This window comes from Balaenoptera ricei, chromosome 2 (assembly GCF_028023285.1).
Source record: "Balaenoptera ricei isolate mBalRic1 chromosome 2, mBalRic1.hap2, whole genome shotgun sequence".
Lineage (NCBI taxonomy): Eukaryota > Metazoa > Chordata > Mammalia > Artiodactyla > Balaenopteridae > Balaenoptera > Balaenoptera ricei.
The window spans coordinates 104,153,538-104,167,471 of NC_082640.1; the positions used below are offsets into that span (position 1 = coordinate 104,153,538).

The 13,934-nt window shown below is 42.6% G+C and overlaps 1 protein-coding gene and 1 non-coding gene across 2 annotated transcripts; one reads left to right on the top strand and one right to left on the bottom strand.

The window, feature by feature from the left end:
• Positions 1-407: 407 nt before the first annotated feature.
• On the top strand, positions 408-527 carry LOC132361457 (small nucleolar RNA SNORA26). The gene has a single exon (XR_009501745.1). It is a non-coding gene; the product is annotated as a small nucleolar RNA SNORA26 (small nucleolar RNA).
• An 8,692-nt stretch (positions 528-9,219) lies between these two features.
• On the bottom strand, positions 9,220-13,059 carry RPUSD2 (RNA pseudouridine synthase domain containing 2). The gene is made up of 3 exons (XM_059915578.1): positions 12,428-13,059; positions 10,857-11,153; positions 9,220-10,163 (listed from the first exon to the last, which is right to left on the bottom strand). The coding sequence occupies exons 1-3, from the start codon at positions 13,052-13,054 to the stop codon at positions 9,429-9,431; spliced, it is 1,659 nt and encodes a 552-aa protein (XP_059771561.1). The 5' UTR covers positions 13,055-13,059; the 3' UTR covers positions 9,220-9,428.
• Between the last annotated feature and the right edge of the window lie 875 nt (positions 13,060-13,934).

Genomic DNA, 13,934 nt, shown 5'->3' on the forward strand with positions numbered 1-13,934 from the left:
CCCCCAGCACTTGCCAAATAGTATTGAAATTGTGCATTGGTGCTGCGTCCTCTCTAAAGACTGACAAGTCTCCGTCATTTTTCTGAGTTTTTCCTGCTTCTTGCAGTGATGACTTCCTATGGAAAATTGATAAGGTCTATCAATGTGTCCAGTCTCTATAAATAAAAAGTGAGTGGGTTATTTTCTTAAAGGAAAATCTTCAGCTGAAACTATAAAGCACTGGAAGTGTCTAGAGAAAAAAAGAAATTGTGAGTGGAAGCTCACTTTTCTTTTCCTCAGTTCTTTACCTCTTTTCATGCTTAGTTCATTTGTGGTTTCTTTCATATGAAATTGCAGTAAGTCCTCCTATGACAGTCCCAGTTTTTTGCATTTCTATGATCTCCTGATGTATAAGAACTGTGCTTATTTTACCTGTTTCTGAGAGAATCAAAAGGATTCAGGCTAACACAGAAGGGTAAAGTAAGTCTCTTTAAAACCCAGAGAAAAGATTGTAAAACTCCTCTTGGATCCTGTCTGGAGTCACAGCTGGGAAAAAAAAAAAAAAAAGGATTAACAACATGCCAGATTATTTAAAAGCCTGAGGGCAGGGGTGTGGGGACTTGGATTAGTAGTAATGGAGAAAAATTTATCAATGTAATGAAGGAAGGCAGTAAAGCGTTAGAGGCGCCATCTACTGGAGAAGCTGCAACTGAAGACTTGGACAAGATAGTTCTGCTTGAATGGCTCATATGTTTTGAAATATCCCCATTACTCCCCCAAATTTGTCAACAAACCACAGCTCAAGGAAATCATTCTCCGTCAACACCAGGATTCTTCAAAAGTCCTATCCTGAACTATTGCAGGACCTCTCACCTCTGGAAGACCAGGAGAGAAAGAACCATTGCACAGCCCGATGCATTACCAAGATATTCCAGCTTTCCTGTTACTTCAGTGCCAGGGAATGGATCTTCATTCTCTGAGTCCAGCTTCAAGAAGACCCATTCTCTGTGGAGAATGAGGTGCTCTGGGAAGAACTGTCCAGTGTTTAGTTGGTGATGGTCTGCTGCCTGGGCAGATCCTTATATGTCAGCAGCCCTCATGGACAAAGCTCTGAAGGAAGAAGTGAAATCCAGGAATTTTTTTTTTTTTTTTTTTTTGGTGTGCCTCCAGTTTGTTTCTTAACTCTTACAAGAGAAACTCAGACCCAGGGCTGCAAGACTTAACAAAGACTGGTTTTGAGAGGCAGGCAATATCAGAAGTGAATTCATTCTGTTCCTTACCATTAGGAAGTATGGTCCCACTGAGAATCATCTCTGGGAAGACAGTTGTGACAAGACCTGGAGAAGTTCAAGAATGAATCCAGGCATTCTTCTCTGAGTCTGCAACATCAACTCAGAACTTTTTTTTTCCTCAAATTATTCCCTCAGCTGCATGCTATCATATGAAAACATCCACCTTGCCATAACAACTTCTGGGAATGCCTACTAAGCTGAAAAGTAAACAATATTTTCATATTGAAGATCGATAGAGCAAAAATTGAAATCTAGTTTATAGTAAACTTGTTCAGGAAGACAAAGTGAATAAATGGCAATAGACTAGGGGAAAGGGGGAATAACATTTGCTTATATCCCATGCTTTGTATCTTCTGCAAAGATAGCTATGGATAGATAGCAAGCAGGAACCAGTTACACCTTTCCTTCTCATCACAGTGAGGATGAGCAATGCCCCAGATTTCAAATTTCAAATATTCATTTGAAATCTCCAGAATGAAGTAAAACTGGGTCAAACCCAACTTCAATAGGTGAAATTAATGGATGAAGGACCTGAGGACATGACTGATGATTCCATGGAGTTAGAAGCAATAATTCCTTTTCTGATTTTGGTACTATGGAGTGGTAAGTTTTTCATATTTCTCTTTGGGCTAAATAAAAGGTCATTGACTCTAAGCACTTTTTTCCCCTCTGGCTTTCTCAAAGATTCTGACTTTCTTAAGTATTTTTATCTGAATCTTTTGATTTACATTTATCAATTCTAGATCAGATGCCTTCAGTAAATGCTTAGAAATGTTACGATGGACAAATGAAGGCTATATTTGTTCTGAACTATGACAGCATACTGAGTGATAACAACAGACCAGTAACAATTCCAAGTCGTCTCAATGATCAACTTTCTGTTGATAGCTAATACAGCTATAGATTTTAAATTCTGATTTTTAAATACTTGAATAATATAGAAACTTGACACCTAAAATAAAATTTTGCTTTCAGAAAACTGAAATAGCTCCTTGACAGTAGTTTCTATGTGCTCACTAAAAGGATCACATAAAATCAACTCTCCTTTCAATGACTGTCAGTAATCATTTTTTGGTATAACCCAGCAAGTAACAGAGGCAACCTTTATTTTAGCCCATGATGGAGGACTTAATTTTTTTTTCTTTTGGCTTAAACAACAGAAATTATCTCATAGCTCTGAGGACTGGAAGTCTGAGATCAAGGTGTCAGTAGGGTTGGTTCCATCCGAGGGCTGTGAGAGTGAATCTGTTCCACATCTCTTTTCTAGCTTCTGGTGATTTTCTGGCAATCTTTAACATTCCTTTGCTTGTAAAGTTCTTAATCCTTATAATTTTGCCTCAATTCTGATTCTGGACAATTTAGCATTTAGGTTGAAATATAAAGCTATTCTTACTCCATTTCAAATGTTGGAAAGTTTACAAGAAAAAAGAACCAGAAAAATTGTATCATTTATTGTTTACTTGAATTAATGAAGTATTTTCAAGAATTTTGTGTCTAGATGCCACACTAATAAAGTGTTAGGAAATGCAATGCACAGGGCTCTCGTTGTGTCTGAAAGTATGCCAAATCTAGAATACCAAAACTCTAAACTGCTTTTAGATCTCTCAGCTCTGTTATGATAAAGAAGCATTATTTCAATCTGCTAAGGCATATTAAAGTGGTCAGTCACTTTTGCAAATTATTATATATTGCTTATCATTGCTGTCTCCAAAATTCCAGACATATGGTGCTCTTTTTCCATCCCTGGTGAAAGCGACCCATGGCCAAACACTTGGGAGTGGTGCCCACCAGCTGCATGGAGGTCAAATAGACCTTGGGAGTTGTGCAGTGGGTGACCAGGAGAGTCACTATTTCAGAGATAGCCAAAGGTTAAAAAAAGAGAGAGAGAGATCTTTTAACGCTTAAAAAAAATTTTTTTTTTACCTTGAAAGGTATTATACATACAATGATATAATACATACATGTAATATATTGTGTATGTATAGTTTAAAAGCATAAAACCAGTACAATGTATATACAACCCAGCTAAAGAAATAGAATATTACTAGGACCTTTGAAGCTTCTTGTGTGCCCCTCCCTGCTCGCATCCTCCCACCAAAGAGAAAACTACTTCACTGAATTTTGTGTTAATCATCCTTTTACTTTTTTTTTTTTACCAAATATACATATATACATATACACACATACATATATATAACATTTTAGGAATATATATATATATTTGTCTTGTCTGTTTTTGAATTTTATATAAATGGAGTCATTCATCTGTGACTTCTTTCACTCAAAACTGTTTTATCCATATAATTCATTCATTTTTACTGCTGCTTATTATACAATTGTCTGAATATATAATTATCTATCCATTCTCTTATGGACAGATACTTCAGTTGTCTCCGGTCTTTTGCTATTATAAGAATGCTGCTGTGGATGTTCTTATACATGTCTTCTGGGGTACATATTCAAGTGTTTCTCTAGGTATATAGTTACAAGTTGAATCACTGGTCAACTTTAGTAGGCAATTCTTAACTGTTTTGATGTGGTTAATGGCTGATAAAAATGTTGCAGTTTTGAAAACATGGACAAGCTTCAAATGAAAGGAAAAGGAGGGTACACAGAGGGTTTGGAGGGGAAGAAAACAATAGTCATAATCATAGACAATATTGTTTGCCATGTGCAAAGCAGTGTTCTAAGCAGAATGAGTGCCTTGGTGATGGTACCTCTGACTCCAATAAACTTATCCATCCCAAACCTGGTCACATTAATTAAGCTGCTCCGCTTCCATTTTCAATAATTCAATAATTTGTTTTCAGTAATTCTGTGTTCTAGAAAATCCTCAGCCCTGAGGACCAGTGGTCCAAAGCCTAAAGAGGCTTTGAAATGAGCCCATTTTCTCTAAACTAAGCCTTTGGGAGCAAGACTGACCCAAGCAAACCTAGGTCATCCATTGAGAGATACAGACATTCTGGGAAACCCATGACTACAACCCACAGCTGGAACTAAAGCCAAACTTGAAAATGCAGTTGCCTAACCAGCCGTTTCAGTCACTACATTCAGCTGCCTTTGCCTCTACCTCTCACACTACTTACTGATGGGAATGTAAATTGGTTTAATCTTTTTGGAGGGTAGTATGGTATTATAAGGAGGTTCACTGTAGTTTGTAATAATGAAAATCTGCAAATACCTAAAATTTCAACAATAGGGGATGGATTAATGTATGGTGTAGTCACACAATGGAACACAAGGCAGCTATTATTTTTTAAAAGTCCTAGGGAAAAGCAAGTTGCAGAAAAATTTGTAAGGCCTGATCCCATTTTTATTTAAAAATACAGATAGATTTATGTATCTATGAAGAGAAAACAGTCCATAAAAAGACCATTTAATTATTAATAGTAGTTACCTCCAGAGTAGGGGTAAGGAGAGGGGGCATATAATAAAAATTAAATTTTTAAAAAGGCTATCATGGTCTTCCCTGGTGGTGCAGTGGTTAAGAATCCACAAGCCAATGCAGGGGACACGGTTTTGAGCCCTGGTCCGGGAAGATCCCACATGCCACGGAGCAACTAAGCCCATGCGCCACAACTACTGGCCCTGCACTCTAGAGCCCGCAAGCTACAACTACTGAGACCACGTGCTACAACTACTGAAGCCCGCGTGCCTAGAGCCCGTGCTCCGCAACAAGAGAAGCCACTGCCATGAGAAGCCCGCGCACCGCAACGAAGAGTAGCCCCTGCTCGCCACAGCTAGAGAAAGCCCGTGCACAGCAATGAAGACCCAATGCAGCCAAAAACAAATAAATTAAAAATAAATAAATAAAAAGGGTAACATTTTACAAGGGGAAAAAAACACATTCAAGTCCAGCCAACTGTTAACTAGAGGAAAGATAAACTGGATTCAACCTGAGCTCCTTAAGGGCAATAACTTTTTCACAGATTCTCTACAACTGTTCTAGCACCTAGCACAGTAACTGACTGACACAGAGACCAATTACTTGACTAGCACGTAGAAGGTGGAAGAACACATGCATGGGCACGTACACACACACACACACGCACACAAAACCCCGGTTTCTTAAGTGTCTGCAGACTAGTGGAGTCATGGTACTCAGGGATTTTTGTTTTCAATAGAGACTGAAGTAATGCTGCTCAATAGAACTTCGTGTGATGATGGAAGTGCTCTCCACATGTGCTGTGCAATAGACCAAGTGAATTGGACATTGGAAATGTGGCTAGTGCAACTGAATAATTGCATATTAAATTTTATTTAATTTTAATTAATTTAAATTTAAATCGCCACACATGGCTAGTATTAGACAATGCAGATTTGAAGGATTTGTTGAAATATATAGACTCCTCAGAAAAAAATATACATACAGAAAATTTTGCATACAATTTCAAGAGATCCAGGGACCCTATCAAGCCCATCCATGTGTCCTTACTTCAAGAACCTCTGAAGCTGACTAAAAGAATGCGAATAAGAGGACTAGAGAGGGAAAGAAAATGGGCAAAGGTTAATGTTCCCATTCAGAACCCTGGAAGACAACAGACTAGGTATGGAGGTAGCCTCTGGCCCCTTCCTCCTCTCATCACACAGAACATTGACTTCCCTGCATGTTAACCGTTTACTGGTCTTCCCCACATCATGTTGTACACTGCAGACTGTGTACTCCATAAGAGCAGGGACCACATCTATCTTATTCACCATTACATAACCAGAGTCTGGTATAAACTTAGTACACAGTTGGTACTCAAATGTCTGCTGAATGAATGAGTTTTACCAGACATCTGATTTTTGCCAGTCCTAGGAAACCAGAGCTCCTGAGTTAAGGAGGGTCTCAGTGATAAGAGGAATTGGTTGGCTCATAAGAGATTAAAGAGATAGAGTTTTCACAAAGTTGGGCAGATACTCAGATCCATGTGAATCTTGTCTTATCCAGGCTGTTTCTATGCTTTGTAGTTCAGAGCGCCCTGTTGAAATACAAGCCATGCAAAGACTTCCATAGTCAGTGACAGTGAATCATACACTGAGACCAGAGCACCAAAAGTCCCGAAAACATTTCTTCTTGGGTGCCGCCTCCATCTTCTCTAGCTCTGGAATACGCCTGCCTTCTCTCACATTTCCCCTCTACCTGGAATCCTTCTCATGTCTCTACTGGGCAAATTCTAACTCATTGTTAAACGCCTCTTCCTCTGGGAAATCTGTGCTGGCACTTCCAGACTGAATTATGCCATACATCCACTGGTTCCCTTTGTATTTTGCACACTTAAACATATGTGCTCTATCAGGGCAGGGCCTAGTCATTCATTTCTGTATCCCAGCACTAAATAATGTCTGGCATATAGTAGGTGGTTAACAACCAGTATGAACCACTAAAAGCATATAAACTAAATGTGTTTCTCCACCCACACTACTCTTCAGTATGTGCCATCCTAATGGGTGTGAGGTGATATCTTTGATAGTTTTGATTTGCATTGCCCTGATGTTGAGCATCTTTTCATATGCTTGTTGGCCATTTGCATGGCCTATTTAAAGAGTATGGGTTTCCTTTTGGGTGATGAAAATGGCTACTATCAAAAAACCAAAGTAACAAGTGTTGGAGAGGATGTAGAGAATTGGAACCCTTGTGCACTGATAGAATTGTACAATGGTGCAACCACTATGGAGGGCCCTCAAAAAATTAAAAGCAGAAATACCATATGATCCAGCTGAAGGAAACCAAAATGTCACCCCAAAATATGCCCCTTCCTCACTCCCGCTGCAGGGGACGCGGGTTGGATCCCTGGTCAGGGAAATAAGATCCCGCATGCCACGCCACACGGCTAAAAAAAAGTTTATGTTAATGCAGTGACTTTTGGAAAACCCTTAAGGATGGGAGCTGGTTGCCAGAGGAACCAACCCTGGAACTTCCAGCGCCACCACCAAACTCCAACCTCCGGAAGAGAAGGGCTAGAGATTGACTTAATAACCAATGGCCAATGATATAATCAGTCATGCCTCAGTAATGAAACCTCCCTAAAAATCTCCTAGGTTCAGAGAGCTTCCGAGTTGGTGAGCAAGAAGGCATCCACATGCTGGAGAGTGGCACACCTGAGCTCTATGGGGTCAGAAGCTCCTGTGCTCAGAACCCTTCCAGACCTCGCCCTGTGTATCTCTTCATCTTGCTTGTTTTTCCTGTCCTTTAAAATCCCTTGTAAGAAACCAGTAATCGAGTAAGGAAACTGCTTTCCTGAGTTCTGTGAGCCATTCTAATAAATGGTTGAACCTGAGGAGGCGTTTGTGAGAACCTTTGATTCACAGCTGGTCAGAAGCACAGGTAACAATCTGGACTTGCCATTGGCATTTGAAGTTGGGGCAAGTCTTGTGGGACCAAGTCCTTAACTTGTGGCATCTGACCCTATCTCCAGGTAGATGGTGTCAGAGATGAGTTACAGTGTAGGACACCCAGCTTGTGTCAGAGAATTGCTTGACGTGGGGAAACCACCACATATTTGAAGTACAGAGTATTCTGTGAGTAAAGGAAAATGAGTTTTTCTTTCCTGGTATCTAAAATAGTTAAACACATAGAAGCAGAGAGTAGAATGATGATGCCAGGTATTGGGGGCAGGGGGACATGGGGAATTGCTATTCAACAAGTATAAAGTTTCAGTTACGCAAGATACTTAAGTTCCAGAGATGCTGTACCACACCGTGCCTACAGTTAACAATATCGTATTGTACACGTTGAAATTTGTTAAGAGGTAGATCTCACGTTAAGTGTTCTTACCATAATAAATAATAAACAAAGTTTTGTGAATCACAGGACACTGCCAATAAAGTTAAAAGACAACCTACAAAATGGGAGAAAATATTTGCAAATCATGTATCTTTTAAGGGTCTTGTATCCAGAATATATAAAAACTCTTATAACTCAAAAACAAGCCAATCTGAATTAAAAATGGGCAAAAGATTTGAATAGACATTTCTGCAAAGAAGATACACAAATGTCCAACAAGCACATGAAAAGATGTTTATCATTATTAGTTACAAGGGAAATGCAAATCTAAACCACAATGAGATAATACTTCAATCCCACTAGGATGACTACAATCAAAACAATGGAAAATAACCAGTGTTGGTGAGAATGGAGAGAAACTGGAACCCTTGAGCATTGCCCGTGGGAATGTAAAATGGTTCAGCTGCTGTGGAAAAGTTTGGTGATTTCCCCCAAAATTAAACACAGAATTACCATATGACCCAGCAATTCCACTCCTTGGTATATACTTGAAAGAACAGAAAACATGTATTCAAACAAAAATTTGTATACAAATGTTCATAGCAGCACTATTCACAATCGCCAAAAGGTGGAAACAACCCAATGTCCATCAACCAATGAATGGATATACAAAATGTGGTATAACCACGCAATGGAATATTATTCAGCCATAGACAGGAATGAAGTACTGATGCATGCTATAAATTGGATTAACTCAGGGAACTTCCCTGGCGGTCCAATGGTTGACTCCGTGCTTCAAATGCCGGGGGCGCGGGTTTGATCCCTGGTCAGGCAACTAGGATCCCACATGTCACATGGCGTGGCCAAAAAAACAAAACTGGATGAACCCTAAAAACACTATGCTAAACAAAAGATGACAGACACAAAAGGTCACATATTATCTGATTCCATTTGTAAAAAATGTCCAGAATAGGCAAATCCATAGAGACAGAAGGTTGACTAATGGAATCAGGGGCTAGGAGGAAGAGGAAATGGGGATTACCTATTCAAAGAGTATGGGTTTCCTTTTGGGTGATGAAAATGTTTTGGAACTAATTAAGAGGTGATGGCTGCACATCATTGTGAATGTATGAAACACCACTAAACTGTATATTTTAGAATGGTAATTGTGTTATGTGAACTTTACCTCAATTAAAAAACCAAAATGACAAGTAGTAAGAAAACCAGACACACACGGTATTAGAAAAAGAGATCTATTTACAAACCAAAAAGTCCCCAAACTCTAGCTGGAGGGAGAAGAAGGAAGGAGGTAGCAAGTATGAGCAGGTCCTTTAAGAGCCCAACCTCACCCCTGAGAAAGTCTGAGTACCACCCCATGTGGTCAACTCCTACTTCATGGCCCATCCCTGTTCCAGTTCAAGAAGTAATCCCTCCATTGGCCACAGCCCTCAGTCCTCTTGCCAGTCATCCTGTGCCCAGGCAGGCATTGGTGAAAAGTACTCGAAGCCTGGCCCTTTATAGCACAGGGCATGCAGGAACATCACAAGGTCCTGGGGCAAGGGGTCCTGTCGCACTAGCCGGCACTCTGCACACAGTGGGTCTGTCTCTTGATCCACGACATCGATTTCTGTTGCTTTCCCTGATGCCAAGGGCACTGTGTCCAGATCCTGAGGGCCTGCTTCAACTGCTCCATCCATCTTCTGGGCAGATGCAGCCAACTCTCCTAGGCAGTCTTTGCCCAGCTCTGAGGAAGGGGCTGTAGAGTCTGGGAGTCCTGGAGACAGGTCACCCTCACAGAGATCTAGCACATCCAGACTCTGTTTGGCCTGGTGCTCTGCCACAAGGTCCCGCAGTAGTTCCTCATCTGTCTTTGGAATGTGGCCACCTCGGCCTCGGGAGGGGCCCCAGGCGATTGAGTTGTAGATGGGGTCATTGAGGATGGGGTGACCCAGGAACTGGAGGTGGACTCGGATCTGGTGGGTGCGGCCTGTGAGTGGCCGGCATCGTACCACACTGGAGTGGCCATTGTAGCTCAGTCTCTGGAACACTGTCTCACAGGGCTTGCCCCGAGGATCTACACGGCATACCCCTACCTTGTAGGACACCACCAAGATGGGTTCCTTGCAGGTTACTTCCTCGGCAGGGAACTCCCCCTCCACCCGGCACACATACTCCTTCTCCAGCTACACAGGAGGGAAGAGGGAGAAAGTCAGCACAAAGCCTAAACGCATGAAGCCCAAACCCTCTGCAGTGATGACAATGGACTTGTGTCAGACAGAAGAAGATTCAAACCCCAGCTCCACCATTTGCCAGTTGTGCAATCCTAGGCACATTACTTACTTAGCCTCTTTAAATCCCATTAACTTGTCTGGAAAATGTCTGATTAGAAAAGCATTTACCCCAACAGGGCTGTTATACGGATTCAGTCAGCTGGGCTCTAACGTACTTGGTACTGGAGCTTGGTATACAGTAAACAATAAATACATTACAATCAGATCCAGAATTACAAGTCTCAAGACCACAATCACCACCATTTAAAACTCTTCTACCCAAGCATCTTCTAACGCCATCCAGAATTCTTCCCACCAAGTAGATTCTCCCCACAGTCTTAAAAACCTTGCTCAGCCTGTCAGCACTTTAAATCTTCAAAACTGCAAATTACTGAGAGGCAGTATATTTCATCTCTAAAGATCTTTTGAAACATGAGAGATAATAACCTGTCTCTGGCACTTTAGGTGTTGACCTTCCTGAAGATAGAAGGCATGACCAGATAAACATAAAGGCTCACTTCAGATCTAGAACTCAGTGACACCCTTTCAACACAGAGCATTCATGAGGTCAGAAGGTGGCCTGCAGGAGGCAAAAGCTTGGCTCACCTGCCGGTCCCGAACCTGTTCATGAATTCTCTCCGAGACGGCTGCTGTCTTGGCAAACATAAGGACCCCAGAGGTAAGGCGGTCAAGCCGATGCAATGGGTGTAGCTCCTTGAGTTGGTGCTCCTTGCCCAGGATGAAGATGACCGTGTTGTGTCGGAAGCGGCCACAGGGGTGGACAGGAATGGAAGAAGGCTTGTCTACAACCACCACATCTTCGTTCTCTGCTAGCAGGCGGACGGGATCTGCTGTAACTGGTGGCTCATGCCTGTGCACTGTGTTCCGTAAGAAGTCATTGTCCTGCCAATGACATAGGCAACCAGTCAGCCCAGGGTCCAGCCACCTCTAATCAGTCAGCAGCACACACAGCTTCCTCCCCTCTTCCTTACTGACATGGAAGAATGGTCACAGTACATCCTTAAGCAGAAAAAGCAGTGTGCATAGTGTAGTCTCATTTTGCAAAAACACAGACATACAGGTAAATAACAGGCATTGAAAAACTCATAGAAGGATATACACAAAACGTTAATGGTGATATCTCTGGGTGGTAAGAGTATGGATTTTTGTTGTTGTTATTCTGCTTATTCGTATTTTCTCTACCACAAAGTTATATTCAAAAAGTAAATTTTTCTAAAATAAAGGACAAAAACCTCCATAGATCATCACTTATTTTGACCTTGAACAAACACCAAGCTCTAAGTCCAGAGATTTGGGCTCTACACCTGGATTTGCTACAGGCTTACTGTATGCTCTTAGGAAAGTCATTTAACTTCTCCAGGCCTCAGTTTCTTCATCTGTAAAATGTGAGGGTAAGTCCAGACCTGTGCTTCTCAAAATTGGGATGGGAGAGGGGATTCAAACCACTCACTCTCCAAATGCCTTGCATCCCCTCACAACTATGGTGAGGCAGTGTTAATAACAAGGGTGTCTGGTACCTCAGCTGTGATGGAATTTTAAAGAAGAGTCAAAGCACTGGGCCAGACAATTCTAGTCTCAATCTCTGTCATTTCACAATTCTATCTTATCAGGCTCTACGATAAATAATTTAAGCAGAAGTTATAAGGACACAGGCGTTGGAGGTGGCACTGTTGCCTTACCTCTGTGAGGTTTACCTTAGTTTTCTCAGCTTCCTCACAGGTAAAATGAGGTGGCAGTATCTACTCCACAAGTTTGTCATTAGAATTAAATGTTAAAGTACCTAATGCTTAACTCTGTGCCCAGCACACAGTCAGGAGATATAAATGATAGTCTCGGTTATTACTATTTGTACAGAGATCTACAATGCAAGGTAGAAAGTCATAAGCGCCAGTGCCACAAAACAGTGCATAAAAGGAGCTATGAGAATTACAACTTCTGTGCCTTGGAAACACCGAAGACGCCTTGATGGAGGGGATAAGTGGGCTGAGTTCTGAAGCATACAGGCTGTCTACCTGCAGAGAACGGGCGCTAAAAGAGTGTTCCAAGTGAAAATGAGAACGCTTCAGAATTACCCCGATTTTACTCCAGTACCTATGCCCTAGTGACTGTGAAATAAAACCCTGCCCCCTTTTGGGCAGGCCCCATGAGGACTCCACCTTGAGCACAACGCTGAGGTCCTGTACTGGCTCCTCGTTGAGGTGCAGGCGCCCCGCCCTGACCGCGGCCTCGTAGTAGGCAAGAGGCTGGGCTCGGAACTCGGTGCTGAAGACGTGCAGCAAGCTGTGGCCCACCCAGCGGCCTTTGCAGTAAGTTCGGAAGTCAAAGTAATAGGGCCGCACTTTGCGCAGGCCGCCCTCAAAGTAGTAGCTGGTCTCGGCAAAGTGTTCATCGCCGAAGCTAACGCCTGCCCGCCGCTTCTTCGGGGGCGGCACGACGCGCTCCCCGGTTGCGCCCCGCCGCTTCTTCCGCTTGCCGGGGCCCGGGGCTGCAGTCGCGGCCTGCTCCCCGCTCCCTGCGGCCTGCTTCGCGTCCTCCGGAGCCGGCTCCACTCCTGGGCCCGCTGGCTCCGGGCGCCCTGGGGGCTGCTCACCCCTCGCGTCGCCACCCGCATCTCCATTTTGCTGAGCCGGAGCCCCCAGCCCGCTCGCTGCCTCGACCCCGGTCGAGAGTGTTTCCGCCATGGGGCCCCTACGGCCACCCCAAGTCCTGTCAAAGGTGAGGCGCCGGAGGTTGGAGCACACTTGCCCAAAAACCTGGAGCCACAGGCGGCCACCCAGCCACATGACCACCCAGCTGCGGCGGCCAGGTCGCGCTCTGATGACGTCACTCGGTACCAACCAATCAGTGAGGCCTAGTGCCGAGGCGGGACTGCGTTAAGAATAGGAGTGAAGGAGTGAGCAGAATGAGTTGAGTTGAGAGGCTGTGAGAATGATTCGTTAAGTGTAGATTCCATGTAGATATGCTCGAAGTCCCTTGAGTCTGGAAAGACTCTTGAAAGCTATTTCAAAACAAAACAAAACAAAACAAAATGAGGATTGCTAAACTCTGAATATCCAAGAAGCACTGTGTTGTATACTTTAAAGGGTATTATATTTTGTGACTTATACCTCAGTAAAGCTGTTATATATGTAATTAAGCACACACATCTCAGAAACAATGTTTTTACACTTGTCCTTCTCCCTAACAGCATGAGAAGGACTAGAGATCTCCCATTTGCCTCCCATATGCTCGTGTCCTGAGATTAAAACTCCAAGTGGATCAGAAGATGTCAGAGTTCTTAAATGCAAAATACTGAAACCAACTTCTGTTAACTTCATAAGAGACGGAATTATTGAAAGGATATTAGTGCCTCATAGGATTCACAAGAGAGCTGGAGAACAGGCTCAGAAACATCCAAATCAAGAGAAGCCAAGGCCTCTGAGAACCAGCCACATGACAAAAGGGTGAATTGTATGGAATGTGAATTATATTTCAATAACGTTGTTATTTTTTTTTAAATACTCAAAATGTGGTCTGTGGATTAGCAACATGGGCAACATTTGCTGGAACCGCAGAATCTTTTTCCTCCTTCCCTCCAGATCAGCTGAGTGAGAATCTGCATTTTAACAAGATCCTCAGATGATCTGTCTGCATATTAAAGTTTGAAAAGGACTTTTACAGACC

Coding starts and splice junctions, on each gene's coding strand:
- RPUSD2 (XM_059915578.1), bottom strand. CDS start 13,054: ATGTGGCTGGGTGGCCGCCTGTGGCTCCAGGTTTTTGGGCAAGTGTGC. Junction 11,154..12,427: donor ACCTCAGCGTTGTGCTCAAG/GTGGAGTCCTCA, acceptor TGTCATTGGCAG/GACAATGACTTCTTACGGAA. Junction 10,164..10,856: donor AACAGGTTCGGGACCGGCAG/GTGAGCCAAGCT, acceptor CCTCCTGTGTAG/CTGGAGAAGGAGTATGTGTG.